We start from the raw sequence: 16006 nt of genomic DNA on the forward strand, positions 1-16006 counted from the left end.
GCCACTGGGGGAGTTCCTGTCGTGGCACAGTGGTTAACGAATTCAACTAGGAATCATGTGGTTGTGGGTTCGATCCCTGGCCTCGCTCAGTGGGTCGAGGATCTGGCGTTGCCATGAGTTGTGTAGGTCACAGACGTGGCTTGGATTCGACATTGCTGTGGCTGTGGCATAGTCTGGCGGCTACAACTCTGATTGGACCCCTAGCCTGGGAACCTCCATGTGCGTGGGGTATGGCCCTAAAAGCAAAAAAAAAAAAAAAAAAAAAAAGAGCCACTGGGGTGTTTTCTTCAGGAGCCAGTGTGATCAGATAAGTGATTTTTTTTTTTTTTCTTGTCTTTTTGTCATTTCTTGGGCTGCTCTTGCGGCATATGGAGGTTCTTCCCAGGCTAGGGGTCTAATCGGAGCTGTAGCCACCAGCCTACACCAGAGCCACAGCAACAACGCAGGATCCCAGCCGCATCTGCAACCTACACCACAGCTCATGGCAATGTCGGATCCTTAACCCACTGAGCGAGGCCAGAGATCAAACCCACAATCTCATCGTTCCTAGTCGGATTCGCTAGCCACTGAGCCACGACGGGAACTCCCAGATCTGTGATTTGAAACGACCTGTGACCTCTCCGGTAGTGGAGGTAGTGGAATGGGCAGCAGTGGGGGCCCGGGGCAGAGGCCCCTCGAATATTCGGCGATCGATTTAAGCTCCTGAGGAAATAGTTCAGGGCTCACAGAAAAGGTCATAGAACAAGATCACGTTCAGCTCCGGCACTCTGCAGAAACACTACACAAAGGCTCAGAGAGGAAGGTTCTGTGGGACATTATTGATTTAGGGGATGACACTCAAGGTCTAGAGCAGACCTGTCAGAAAAAGCAAGTGTGTGACTCAGGGCTCCGCTGCTACAATGTACTCCTTCAGCACATCCCACTCTGCAGGGCCTCACCTGCTTGCCAGACCCCTTTGAAGCCCTGGGACGATGGAGGTTACAGGAAAGGGGCCAGGAGGGCCAGTGAAGAGGATGCAGTGGAATATGATGGGTCAAGGACACCAGAGAGCATTAGCCCCACACCTGCCACCACCCCACCCCCCACGGTCTCTTCTCTGCCTGGAGATGTCCCCTCCTCTGTCCCTGACAGGGAAGGCTCACAGCCCCGCTTTCCTCTAAATGTCCTTGAGCTCCCCAGGTACCCCTCTCACCTGCCCTCCCATCAGACTCCACTAAGGATATTCTGTGGGTCCCTAGAAGGTGTTAGCAACTTTGCTAGGAGACCAACAAGAGAGATCTGATGTAGGTTATTTCCCCACTTTATTTGATTAAATAACCCTTTTTATCCAGGGGGCATCACTAATCATTTTTCTGTGGCTATACTTTGTTGTTGTTTTTTTTTCTGGGTTTTTTGTTTGTTTGTTTGTTTTTTCTGCCCGTGCCCTCAGCATTTGGAAGTTCCAGGGCAAAGGACCTATGCCACAGCAGCAACCTGAGCCATAGCAGTGACAATGCTGGATCATTAACCCACTGAGCCACCAGGGAACTCCCATGCATACACTTTGGAGAGAGATGGACGACTAGGGGTAAACAAAAGGAAGGGAATGACAGTGATGTGAAAATGCATATCTTTCCATTTATTTGTATTTTCTTTTCTTTTCTTTTTTTTCTTTTTTCTTAGTTCCCAGGCTAGGAGGGGTCCAATCGGAGCTGTAGCTACAAGCCGTCACCATAGCCACAGCAACGCCAGATCCTTAACCCACTGAGCAAGGCCAGGGATTGAACCTGCATCCTTATGGACACCACTCAGGTTTGCAACGTGCTGAGCCACAACAGGAACTCCTATTAATATTATATTTCAAAATTGAAGTGACAGAGTCTAGTAACTAAGTAGAAATACAAAGGCTATGCAAGGCCAGGGAATGAAACATGTTTAATGAAGCACTCTTTTTTTCTTTTGTGGCTGCACCCGAGATATATAGAAGTTCCCAGGCCAGAGACTGGTTCTGAGCCTTAGCTGTGACCAGGCACAGCTGTGGCAACACCAGATCCTTTAACCGGGGCCAGGATCTCTGCACCTCCGCAGCAACCTGAGCCACTGTAGTTGGATTCTTTTTAAATTTTTTTTTAATATTTATTTATTTATCTATTGCTTTTTTAGGGCCGCACTCGTGGCACATGTAGATTCCCAGGCTAGGGGCCCAATCGGAACTGTAGCTGCCAGCCTAAGCCAGAGCCACTGCAATGCAAGATTCGAGCCGCATCTGCGAACTACACCGCAGCTCAAGGCAACACCAGATCCTTAACCCACTGAGTGAGGCCAGGGATTGAACCAGCATCATTATGGTTCCGATGTACCACAATAGGAACTCCTTGCAGTCGGATTCTTAACCCAATCCAATGCACCATCGTGGGAACTCCCTGAGGCACTCTTTTTTTTTTTCCTGTCTTTTCTAGGGCTTCTCCCGTGGCATACGGAGGTTCCCAGGCTCCACCGGCCTATGCCACAGCCACAGCAACACAGGATCCAAGCCTCATCTGCGACCTACACCACAGCTCACGGCAATGCCGCGTCCTTAATCCACTGAGCAAGGCCAGGGATTGAACCCACAACCTCATGGCTCCTAGTGGGATTCGTTAACCACTGCGCCACAACAGGAACTCCCCTGAAGCACTCTTACTAATGATCAAGTAGCCATTGCATTCTTCCTGTTTCATTACTGTATATCACAGCCATATTTATCATCATAAGAACAATCCAAAAACCCATATCATGTCTTTGTTGCCCGTACTGACAATGGTTTATATGCACTTTTCTCCAGAGAAGAGATCACTGTGCAGTACTGTGAACTGCATGCTTCCAGGCTGGTGGTGTTGGTCCCATTTTCATTCCATCCTCTTCTATACACAATATCTTCAGACCAGTGGTTCTAAGTCTGCTTTCGAGGCCCCCTGTCGTGTCAGAGGGCTTTATGAAATTCTCAAAGCAAATTTAATTTACTTTCATGTTCAAAGTAAGTATGTGCGGTGCCACGCTTTCAGAAGTGGAAGTTGTTGTAAAAATGAACAATGGTGGGTTAAAGGTAGATGCCAGAAAAGTTGGCAAATAGCCCGTTAACAAAGAATCTATTACATTGAATATTGTTGCCAGGAAGGGGAAAGGAGGGGAAGCCAGGCCTTATTGAGAGTCTTTGTCCTGGGGCTCCAGTTACGTGCCTCCATACATAAGCAGAAGTGGGACTGGAGGCAAAAATAATCTAAATTACTAACTGCTCTAGAGTAATGAAAAATTAAATTTGTGGGGGATGTTAAAAAATGGTGCTGGTTCAGAGGCCTCCAGGCTATCTGGCTTCCAGCTTATTTACTTTAGATTCAAGCCAAAGGGAAGGGCGCCCCCTCAATAGAAGATGCCATCAAACCCAGCCAGAGCTGGAGGGGCCAGGACATGGAGGAGACCAGGTGCAGGGTTACAGGCTTGCTTCTGTGATGGGTCATAACCACAGAGGCTTGACACTGAGCATGGGTAGTCAGTCTTAAAAAACGGAAGCTACTGTCTGTATTGGAGCCCCTGCTAGGTCATTCGCTATTTTTTTTTTTTCTTTTTTAGGGCACACCTGCGGCATATGGAAGTTCCCAGGTGGAACTGGAGCTGCCAGCGTATGCCACAGCCACAGCCACACCAGATCCCAGCTGCATCTGGGACCTACACCTCAGCTCACAGCCACGCCAGATCCTTAACCCACTGAGTGAGGCCAGGAATCAAACCCACGTCCTCATGGATACTAGTCGGGTTCTTAACTTGCTGAGCCAAAATGGAAACTCCTCTTTTTTTTTTTTTCCTTTTCCTCCAGTCATTCACCATTTATTTTCCCTTCATTCAGACCTCATCAGGACACTTCTTTACAAAGCATTGGTGATGACCTTTAACCTATGATGTCAAAGCACTTTGTAAATTGAGCAGGGTGCCACCCTGTTCTGGCTTTAATCTGTGCCCACTGGGAGCCTTCCCCCACCTCTGGGACCACCCCTCCCCGCATAGCCTGGGGGGACTCAGAGTGTAAGGGCTAGATTTCCCAACAGAAAGGGAAAGTAAAGCCAAATTTTATTTATTTATTTATTTTTTAGGCCACACCTGCCGCATATGGAGGTTCCCAGGCTAGGGTCAAATCAGAGCTGCATCTGCTGGCCTACAGCCACAGCAACGCAGGATCCAAGCCTCATCTGCAATCTCCAGGGCCTCTCATAGCAATGCCAGATACTTAACCCACTGAGAGAGGCCAGGGATTGAACCTACATCCTCATGGATACTAGTCTACTTCTTATCTCGCTGAGCCACAATGGAAATTCCTAAAGCTGAATTTAGTAATTTATGGGTCACATGCTATAATATTGAAATTTTAAATAGTATGAAGTTCCCTGGTTGTCTAGCAATTAAGGATCTGGCATTGTCATTGCTGTGGCTCAGGTTACTGCCATGGCGTGGGTTCGATCCCTGGCCCAGGAATTTCTGTATGCCACAGGAATGGCCAAAAAAAAAAAAAAGTGAAATTTTCTGTGTATTATAATAGAGGCAGCCTGTCTGGCACTGCCACATTTAAATAGGAGCCTTGAATACATTCTTAATCTCTCTGGGCCACAATTTCCTCATCTCTGAAATGGGGAAATAATAGGTTCTCTCTCAGAAGCTGGTTGCAAGAATTAAATGAATTAACACATGAAAAATGCTTAGTGTCATGCCTGGAAACTTAGAAATATATCTCTGTTAACTTTATTTGTATTATCTTAGAACTTTTTCTTAGGATTTTTTTTTTTTTTTTTGGAGGGGGGTGGGGGGGATCTTTTTATGGCTGTGCCCATGGCATATGGAGGTTCCCAGGCTAGGGTTGAATTGGAGCTGTGGTCGCTGGCCTACACCACAGCCACAGCAACTTGGAATCCAAGCCACCTCTGTGACCTACACCACAGCTCATGGCAACGCCAGATCCTTTAACTGAGGGAGGCCAGGGATTGAATCCAGGTTCTCATGGATACTAGTCAGATTCGTTTCTGCTGAGCCACGATGGGAACTCCTTTCTTAGGAATTTATGTTAGAAACTGTAGTAATACACTTGGTCCTCCACTTCCTAACCAACCCACCCCCTAGCTCTACATTAAGTGCACTGTCTTTGAACTTTTGTAATAAGATAGGTAGCACAAATTAGAAGCTCAGATAAATGTTTTGAACTAAAGAAACACATCCTGAAAATGTTACAGTTTGACTGGTGTCTTGCTTCGTGGGTTTAGCAATACGTGCATTCTTCCCTCAGTGAATAAACCCATAAATGCCTTAGAAGAACAGAAACAAAAACAATACCCGAGACCAAGAAAACCCTTTCAATGTTTTGTGTTCCTGGTAATTAGGTCTAAAAGAAACAGAGAAGGATCCTAACATACATGCATTCACTTGTCCTTTTTGATTCCAAGCGTGGATTTGGGAAGTTTAAAAGCTACAATTATCACATTTAGAAAGAATACCATGTCCTCTTGGGAAAACAAACATGTTAGTCTAGCAAGAAAGAGCCCCTTGGCTGGTACTCTAGCGGTTACGGTAGATGTGGCTAACATTCAGACTGCACTAGAGGTGCCCGGCCACATGGGACAAGAACCGTGCTCGCAACTCTCAGGACCAAGTGGCTACCAGAGTCTGGGGCACTCATATTCCTATGTAATACATCACTGACGCCGCATTTCAGAAAATCTAAAGAAGAATTAGGGCTGCCATCTTGTGGCGAGAAGGAGCTCAGCACCATGAAGAGGCAGGCTTGAAGCCTCTGTTTTGCTGCTGGTACCCTCCCGCCAATTTGCTCTGGTTGAGGCTGACCATAGACCCACCGCAGCTGGTACCTCCTCTTCCTGGGACGGTCCAGTTTCTGGAACAAAAGGTAGGAAGGAGGGTTGAGCCATCTTAGCTGCAAGGCTTAGTAAAAGAACAGAAGACCCTAGAGAAGCAGGACTTTTGGGTGGCAGTTTCACGACTTCATTCATTCATTCTTCGCACCCATATTTACTGAGCGTGTAAATGTGTGAGGGCTACTGTGATGCAAGAGGCAAAACCCTATCTTCCTTGAACTGACAGCAGGGTGAAATCCAGAGGTTATCTCCATGTGCAACCCAGAGCAAGAGATGTCCTCAGATTTAGAGATGAAATAGGAAGGAGACAAACAAAATGCGAGAGCAGAGGTGAGAAGAAAGAATTCCTGGCTGTTTTCTTTCCTCTCACCAGAGGTGGGTAAGTTGCGGGGGGAGGGGAAGGGAGGGGAGAAAACCTTTAGGACTTTCCCTTCCCGAGGTTGGCCAGGGCTGTTTGGTCACATCCCGGGCTATGTGGTTGCTGGCAAAGCTTCCTCGCTGTGATTATCAGAAGACCTGGGAGGGTTCACCCTTTTCTCTTTGCTGCTTCTGTTTTATTTTTTTTTTCTTTCTCATTCCCTCTCTCTGTTGTCTTCCCCCTCCCCTTCAACCCCCTTTCTCTCTCTTTTGTCTTCTTCCTCTTGCCTTTCTTCCTTCTCTCTCTCGTTTTAATTTATTTTCCCCATCTTTCTCTTTTTTTCTGTTTCTCCTCTTTTCATTAAAAAAAAAAAAAATCCAGCGCTCCCCTTGTGGCTCAGCAGGTTGCGAACTTGATATTGTCTATTTGAGGATGTGGGTTCAATCACTGGCGTCGCTCAGTGGGTTAAGCATCTGGTGTTGCCACAAGCTGGGGCGTAGTTCATGGATGCGGCTCGGATCTGGTGTTGCTGCGGCTGTGGTGTAGGCTGGCATCTGCCACTCTGCTTGGACCTCCAGGCAGGGAATTTCCATATGATGAGGGTGCGGCCATAAAAAGAGAAAAGCGGGGGTGGGAGGAGAAAAAAAATCCTTTCCCTTTTGCTGTTAAGTCACTTTTTCCCTGGGTTCCTCTCTCCCCACCTATCTTTCTATTATTCCCTCTGGGCTGTGCTTCCTGGCCCCTTCCTTCCTTTTCACGCAGAGTTCCCACTGCAGAGGAGTGTGAATATCAATAGCCTGCCAATGCCCTCCCCAGCCAACTGCCCTGCCCAAAGCTTTACAGAATTGGGTTCTCAGGATTCTGACTTAACCTCCTTTGACGCCTCGATGGTGTCCCACAGACCTCTGGACTTCGGGATGGAGGGCCTTAAACCAGTTTGCATTTGAGAAACGTTGCCTAGGTGCTTCTAGCTGCATGTGTTCAACGCCGTTCTCCTTCTTCCAGTCCCTGCCTTTATAACCACCTCTGCGTTCAACAAGGAGCGAACCAGACGAGCAGCCTCCCCACAGTGGTCTGCAGACACAGAGGATGCCGGGTAATGTGGTGCTTTTTGTACTTGGGTCTTTCCAGACAAATGGTTAAGTCCGCCCACACAGGTTACTTAGCAAGATGGGTTTTCTTCTGTTATTTGTTCATGAACTTCAGGTAAAACATGACTTGTGGAGTTCCCGTCATGGCTCAGTGGTTAACGAATCCGACTACGAACCATGAGGTTGTGGGTTCGATCCCTGGCCTTGCTCAGTGGGTTAAGGATCCGGCATTGCTGTGAGCTGTGGTATAGGTCACAGACGTGGCTCCGATCCCAAATTGCTGTGGCTGTGGTGTAGGCCGTTGACTATAGCTCCTATTAGACCCCTAGCCTGGGAACCTCCATATGCAGTGGGTGTGGCCCTAGAAAAGGCAAAAAGACAGAAATAAAACAAAACCTGACTTGTTATCACAGATCTGGGAAAGTACTAGTCCCTTGCCTGTTCTTATGGAGCTTGAGAAATTTCTTTGTCTCTGAGGTCTGAGCTCTAAGAAGAAACTTATAATGAGATGACAATGAGATGATATTATTTTGTCAGTCCCTTTAATCACATGCTCAACTCATGGTCTTGATGGGACCGTGGACTCCAGCATCACCTCTGTTTGGTGAATTGAAAGTGGTCCCCAACTGAGATCTGAGGATTTCTATCAAGACTTAATGGCTCAGGCTGGGAGGAACCTCCATGCTCCATAGAAATTCACTCTTCTGCTATCAGACACCAGATGGCTTCCTGTTCAAATCTCCACATGGCACCTCCTGCACCTCGGTTTTTTCTTCTTGAAAATGAGAATAATAATTCCTACCACATGGAACTGCTGCAAGAATTTAATGAGAAAATAGTCTTTTTTTTTTTTGGTCTTTTTAGGGCTGCACCCGCAGCATTTGGAAATTCCCAGGCTAGGGGTTGAATGGGAGCTACAGCTGCTGGCCACAGCCACAGCCACAGCAATGTGGGATCCAAGCCACACCTGCAACCTACACCACAGCTCATAGCAATGCTGGATCCTTAACCCACTGAGCGAGGCCAGGGATTGAATCCGTGTCCTCAAGGATACTATTCAGATTCATTACTGCTAAGCCGTGATGGGAATTCCGAGAAAATATTCTTAAAAAAATGTCTGGGTTAAGCTGTCTGAAGTTGACTGAAGCCACATCCCAGAATTTCCTACCTTAATGCCGTAAGGTACCTAATAAGTGATACCTGCCATCCTTAAAGATCTTACTTAATAGGTGATACAAGTCATCATTAAAGATTTTCTTTGGAATAGACTCTCCAAATACTTTCCATCTAACCTATTACAGCTCATAGCTCTATGGCTAACTAGCCCATTTTAGCATAGTTAGAACCAAAAATGCCACCTTCAGGGGTTTGACTATGTTTCATTGCTCTGAAGAATTATGTAAGTCTAAACTATTCACCGGAAGTTCCTGTTGTGGCTCAGCTGGTTACGAACCTGACTAGTATCCATGAGGACTCAGGTTTGATCCCTGGCCTTGCTGAGTGGGTTAAGGATCCAGTGTTGCTGCAAGCTTCAGTGTAGATTGTAGAAGTGGTTCAGATCTGGCATTGCTGTGACTGTGGCATAGGTTGGCAGCTGCAGCTCCAATTTGACCCCTAGCCTGGGAACGTCCATATGCTGGGGGTGTGGCCTTAAAGAGACAAAAAAAAAAAAAAAAAAAAAATCGTCAATATCTGGCTGTGCCCCCAGGGGCTTGAGTCTGGTCACATAATAGAGTGTTTAGTTTTCACAGTTCAATGTAAGGTGACACTAGCCTGTTACAGGAAAACTCATTTTCCCATGTCCTTCTACCTGTAATGCCCAGTATAACTCTGATGCTTGACTTCAAGGCAAAACTCATCTCCTGACCCCAGATCACACAGGGGAGCTCGGTGGGGGGTATAGGAGAGCCCTGGGAATGTTCGTGGGGCAGAAAAACACAGGTGCTCACCTGGGTGCCAAGGACTAGTCCTCCTGGAACTCATATGTCCTCTGGATCAAAGAAGTTTTGGTTCAATTTCTATAATTCATCACTGAGGGCAATTTTCCTATTGAAATATGCTTCCCCACCCAACCCCCGCTCTGGCTGCAGCCTGTAGCACTCGATACGGGATCTCAGTTCCCAGACTGGAGTTGAACTGGGCCTCTGGGGTGAAAGTGCCAAATCCCAACCACTATACAGACCACCAGGGAACTCCCTGATATGTGCTTTTAGACATTCATCGGTGGTCAGACTGGACAAGCTACAAGACAAATTTCTGCCAATTCATGCTGACCAGAAAATTTAATCGTGGATTGGAAAACAGCAAAAAGAGAGTTGCCATTGTGGTTCAGCAGTCATGGGCCCGACCAGTATCCATGAGGATGCGAGTTCAATCCCTGGCCTCGCTAAGTGAGTTAAGGATGTGGCGTTGCTGTGAGCTGTGGTGAAGGTCGCAGACTCAGCTTGGATCCTGCATTGCTGTAGCTGTGGTGTAGGCTGGCAGCTGCACTCCGATTTGACCCCTAGCCTGAGAATCCTGCATGCTGCGGGTGCAGCCCTAAAAAGACAAAAAAAGAAAGATAGAAGGAAGGAAAGAATGAGTCAGACATCAGAGTTCCGTGAATGAGAAATTTGACAAAGGCATTTTGTGACCTGCGAAGACACACTGCTCTACCTTGTCCAGGTTGTGAAATGCCCTTGGGGATCCCAGGCTTCCTCAGACTGTCTACAGCATTGAGCCCCGTCTAATCAGAGCATGTGAAACTGCTGTTTTTGCTCTAGATACTGTATGGAGTTCAAGACAGAGTCCTTGACGCATCACTGCGCCCTGGAAAACCGCCCCCTGACACGGTGGATGCAGTACCTCCGAGAGGGCTACACAGTGTGTGTGGGCTGTCAGCCTCCAGCCATGAACGCTGTGAGCCTCCGTTGCTCTGGAGACGGCCTGGACTCTGATGGGTAAGGAAGGGAAACTGGCTGGAGGATTTCTCTCTCTCTCTCTCTCTCTCTTTTTTTGTCTTTATAGGGATGCACCTGCAGCATATGGAAGTTTCCAGGCTAGGGGTGTACTGGAGTTGCAGCTGCCAGCCTACACCACAGCCACAGCAATGCCAGATCCGAACCGTATCTGCAACCTACGTTGCAGCTTATGACAACACCATATACTTAACCCACTGATCGAGGCCAGGGATCAAACCTGTGTCCTCTCGGGCACTATGTCGGGTTCTTAACCCGCTGAGCCCCAATGGGAACTCCCTGGAAGGCTTCTCTTGGTCTCATTCGAGGAGATCTATCCCCTCCCTGTCTGAACAGTGGACAGTACGTAGCAGAACAAGCCGTGCCCCCAGAGACCCAAAAAGTGAGGAAAGCCTTCCCCCTGGCAGGTCCAAGCCTAGAGTCCAGTTCACACTTTGGGACTCTGTCCCAGAGAGGAGTGGCTGAATTTGGATATTGGGGTTCAGACCAAGCCCCCAAGCAACCACCAAAGACTGGCACAAAAGCAGCCATAGACACTGTGTGAACAGTTGAGCTTGTCTTTGTTGTAATAGTATTGTAATGGACACTCAAATTTGAATTTCTATAATTTTCATTTATCGCAAAATATTTTTCTTTTGATTTACTTTCAGCTCTTTACCTATAGCTTTTTGTTTGTTTTTATGGCCGTACCTACAGCATATGGAAGGTCCCAGGTCAGGGACTGAATCTGAGCTGCACCTTCAGCAATAGCATGCTGGATCCTTTAACCCACTGCACCAGGGTGGGGATTGAACCCACGCTTCTGCAGCAACTAGAGCTGCTGCAGTCAGATTTTTAACCAACTGCACCAGAGTGGGTTAACTTAATTCTTTAAAAACATAAAAATCATTCTTTTTATTGCTGTTATTTTTTATTGAAGTATAGTTGACTTACAATATTATATTAATTTCAGGTGTACTCTATCGTTATTAGAAAATATTAGCTATATTCCCTGTGCTGTATAATATATCCTTGTAGCTTATTTTATTTTATTTTATTTTAATTATTATTATTATTATTATTATTTTTTTTTTTTTTTTTGGCCTTTTTAGGGCCATACCCACGACATATGGAAGTTCCCAGGCTGGGGGTCAAATGGGAGCTGCAGCTACCGGCCTACGCCACTGCCACAGCAATGCCAGATCCAAGCTGCATCTGTGACCTACCCTGCAGCTCACGGCAATCCTGGATCCTTAACCCACTCAGCAAGGCCAGGGATCGAACCTTCATCCTCATGAATACTCATTGGGTTCATTATGGTTGAGCCACAACGGGAACTCCCATAGCTTATTTATTTTATATGTGTAGTTGGTACCTCTTAGTCCCCGACCCTTATCTTGCCTCCCTGGCCCCCACTGTCCCTCTCCCCACTGATAACCACTGGTCTGTTCTCTATTTCTGTATGTCTGTTTCTTTTTTGTTACAATCACTCATTTGTTTTATTTTTTTATTTTTTGGTTCCACATGTAAGTGATAATATACACAGTATTTGTCTTTCTCTGTCTGACTTATTTCACTAAACATAATACCCTCCAGGTCTATCCATGTTGCTGCAAATAACAGAATTTCATTTTTTTTTTTAATGGCTGAGTATTCCATGGTGTGTGTACGTACGTATGTGTATATATGTATATATACCACATCTTCTTTATTCATCTGTTGATAGAAACTTAGGTTGCTTCCATATCTTGGCCATTGTAAATAATGCTTCTATGAGCACTGAAGTGCATGTATTGTTTTGAATTACTGTTTCCATTTTCGTTGGCTATCTACCCAGGAGTAGAATTGCCCAGTCATATGTAAAGGGTTTTGTTTGTTTGTTTGTTTTTGCTTTTTAGGGCCATACCTGTTGCATATGGGAAGTTCCCAGGCTAGGGGTCGAACCAGAGCTACAGCCACCAGCCTACACCACAGCCACAACAAGAAGGGATTCGAGCCCAAGTCTGCGACCTTCCCCACAGCTCACAGCAACGCTGGATCTTTAATCCACTGAGAGAGGCCAGGGATCGAACCCACACCCTCATGGATACTAGTGGGGTTTGTTAACCACTGAGCCACGAAGGGAACTTCCAAAATTATTCTTAACTCATAGACTGCACAAAGGAGTGGGCTGGAACTGGCCCGTGGGTCACAGTTTGCTGAACCCTTGCCAAGATGACTCATACCACAGCAAAAATTCAGAACCACTGCTTCATGGATTGATCATAAAATCATGACTTGAGATGGTAGCGGTGGGCCCAGCTTTGCAGGATCATAAACTCTTCTGATGTTCTGAGCACCCAGTTTCCCGTGTGGGGGACGGGGTAGGTTTCTCTCACACAACCCCAAGCAATTCATAGGCCCCTGGCCGGGGATCCAACGACTCAACTCAGTTATGACACTGTCCACCTAGAGACAGCATCAGAGCTCTTACAGGTAAGAGGTGAGGCCTGCAAATGCCAATCTCAAGCCAAGGCTGTTTTCCTGTGCTTCTGACCAACTGGCTATAAGCCGGAGGTTGCCAGGACCTCCTCCTCAGGTTGGATTAATTTGCAAGTGCAGCTCACAGAACTCAGAGACACACTTCCTAGATCACCAGTTTATGGTAAGAGGATCGAATGCAGGAAGAGCCAGAGGGAAGAGGCAAGGCGTGTGGGATGGGCGGCCTTCTCCCCACATCTCCACGTGCTCACCAACCTAGAAGCTCTCTGAACCCTGTCCCTGGGGCTTTTATGGAGATCTCATTATATCGGCATCATTGGCTAAATCATTGGCCACTGGCCACTGAGTCAACCTCTAGCCCTTCTCCCCTCCCTGGAGGTTGGGGGTGGGGTGGGGCTGAAAGTTCCCACCCTCTAATCACCTGGTTAGTTCTCCTGACAACCAGCTCCCAACTTTAGGTGCTTCCAAAAGAATCACCTCATTCACCTAACAAAACCACCTTCATCACTCTCAACATTTAGGAAATTCCCAGGGCTTTGGGAGCTGTGAGCCAGGACCTTCGGACAGAGACCCACCATACATGAGAAATATATTTTGGTCATTGGAATGGCGAAAATATATTTCTTTCTTTCTTTTTTTTTTCTTTTTTTTTTTTTTGGCTTTTTGCCTTTTCTAGTGCCGCTCCCACGGCATATGGAGGTTCTCAGGCATATGGGGATCGAATTGGAGCTGCATCCAATGGTCTACACCAGAGCCACAGCAATGCGGGATCTGAGCCGTGTCTGCAACCTACACCACAGCTCATGGCAATGCCGGATCCTTAACCCACTGACCAAGGCCAGGGATTGAACCTGCAACCTCATGGTTCCTAGTCAGATTTGTTAACCACTGCGCCACGACGGGAACTCCAAAAATATATTTCTTGAAAGTCATAGTTTCACATAAAGATACAGAAATCTGTAGATTGTCCCAAAGAATTGACCCTTGAAAATATTTTACCACATTAAAAACCCATCCCAGGGAGTTCTCCAGTGGCTCAGCAGGTTAAGGATCCAGCATTGTCACTCCTGTGGCTGTGGTTACTGCTGTGGCATGAATTCAGTCCCTGGCCTGGGGAACTTCTGAATGCCCGAGCATGGCCAAACAAACCAGCCAACCAACCCACTGCAGTCTTGTACTTATCTATTATCTGTCAGTTAAATCAGATAACACTACTCATGTCTAAAACCAGGTTAGACTTCATAATGGACAATGGATTGTGGTTTTAAGAATGTCGGATGGGGAGTTCCTGTCGTGGCTCAGTGGTTAACGAATCTGACTAGGAACCATGAGGTTGTGGGTTCAATCCCTGGACTCGCTCAGTGGATTAAGAATCTGGCCTTACCATGAGCTGTGGTGTAGGTTGCAGATGTGGCTTAGATCTGGGGATGCTGTGGCTATGGTGCAGGCCAGCAGCTGTAGCTCTGGTTAGACCCCTAGCCTGGGAACCTCCATATGCCCCGGGTGTGGCCCTAGAAAAAGACCAAAAAAAAAAAAAAAAAAAAAAAAAAAAAAGAGAGAGAATGTCAGATGGGACTGATAAAATGCAGATTAGAAAGAAAACTATGGGCCTTTCCAGTTAATCATTAGTCCCATCGTATATTTTAATATTTAATAACTTGAATTTATGTTTATTAGTCGCTTGTGCCTCTGTATCGAGTACATCATACGAACAGTAAATGGGTAAAGAATTCTAATGAAATAGAAACCTAATATTTAGACCTAATACTTTCCCGAATACCTCATCAATATTTTGACTGTAAATGAATATTATAATTTAATTTGTACTCATAAAGCACCTTCGATCCTGGCTGAGGTTCCAGTGACTTTAAAAATAATCATTTTAATAATCTGGCTCTCATTTCTTTTCACTGCTCCCATTTTTCACCATAGAGTCCAAGAGTTGGACAGGAATACAGAAGATCATTTGGTTCAGGCTCCTTTATTTTTTACGTCAATATTATTTATTTATTCATTTATTTGTATTAAAGTATAGTTGATTTACAATGTTGTGCCTGAGGTCTTACTGTACAGCACAGGGAACTATAGCCAGCCTCTTGGGATAGACCAGGATGGAAGATAGCACAAGAAAAAAAATGTGTGGAATTCCCATCGTGGCTCAGTGGAAGTGAATCTGACTTGTATCCATGAGGACGCAGGTTCGAACCCTGGCCTTGCTCAGTGGGTTAAGGATCCGGCATTGCTGTGGCTGTTGTGGAGGCTGGCGGCTACAATTCTGATTTGACCCCTAGCTTGGGAACCTCCATATGCTGCTAGTGCAGCCCTAAAAAGCAAAAAAGAAAAAAAAGAATATGTGTGTGTGCGTGTGTATATATATGTGTGTGTGTGTGTGTTTATGTGACTGGGTTACTATGCTGTACAGACTCCTCTAATTTAAAAATACACAGGAGTTCTCATTGTGGCTCAGGGGGTTAAGAACCCCATACTGTGTCTGTGCAGTGTCCATGAGGATGTGGGTTTGATCCAGACCTCGCTCAGTGGGTTAAGGATCCAGTATTGCCACAAGCTGCAGTGTAAGTTGTAGATGTGGCTTGGATCTGGCATGGCTGTGGCTGTGGCGGAGGCCGGCATCTGCAGCTCTGATTCGACCCCTGGCCTGGGAACTTCCATATGCCACAGGTGCAGCCTTAAAAGAAATAATAATTTAAATATACACAAAACATACTATATATACACAAAATATACTTAGAGCAAGTGAGAGACACAAACACAATAACATGAAACTACAATCTCAACAGGGTGTAGTCAAACAGGGACTAATTAGTAGCTTGTTTTGATAGAACCTAAAGAAGGGACATTTAGTTTGTGATCTTTTTTTCTTTTAATTTAAAACTGTAATGTTTTTTTTGTTGTTGTTGTTGTCTTTTTAGGGCTATACCTGAGGCATATGGAAGTTCTCGAGCTAGGGGTCGAATCAGAGCTATAGCTGCTGGCCTACACCACAGCCACAGCAGTGTAGGAGCTGAGCTTCGTCTTCGACCTACACCATGTGGTAGCCTGCCGCAACGCTAGATCCTTAACCTACTGAGCAGAGCCAGGGACTGAACCCATGTCCTCATGCATACTAGTCAGGTTTGTTACCACTGAGCCACAACGGAACTCCTCAATTTGTAATGCACTTTAAAACTCCAGGTGTGATGATTCTTTTAAAAGCAACAATATGGAGTTCCCATCGTGGCACAGTGGTTAACAAATCCGACTAGGAACCAT

The 16006-nt window shown here is 46.1% G+C and overlaps 1 protein-coding gene across 1 annotated transcript in view; it reads left to right on the forward strand.

The window, feature by feature from the left end:
- Positions 1 to 16006, forward strand: part of SBSPON (somatomedin B and thrombospondin type 1 domain containing) — a 35360-nt gene that overhangs the window by 16010 nt on the left and 3344 nt on the right. The window contains exons 3-4 of the mRNA XM_021089235.1: positions 7234 to 7324; positions 10082 to 10258. Of these exons, the coding sequence (XP_020944894.1) occupies positions 7234 to 7324; positions 10082 to 10258 (268 nt within the window). The remainder of the gene's footprint in view (positions 1 to 7233; positions 7325 to 10081; positions 10259 to 16006) is intronic.

This window comes from Sus scrofa, chromosome 4, assembly GCF_000003025.6.
Source record: "Sus scrofa isolate TJ Tabasco breed Duroc chromosome 4, Sscrofa11.1, whole genome shotgun sequence".
Taxonomy (NCBI): Eukaryota; Metazoa; Chordata; class Mammalia; order Artiodactyla; family Suidae; genus Sus; species Sus scrofa.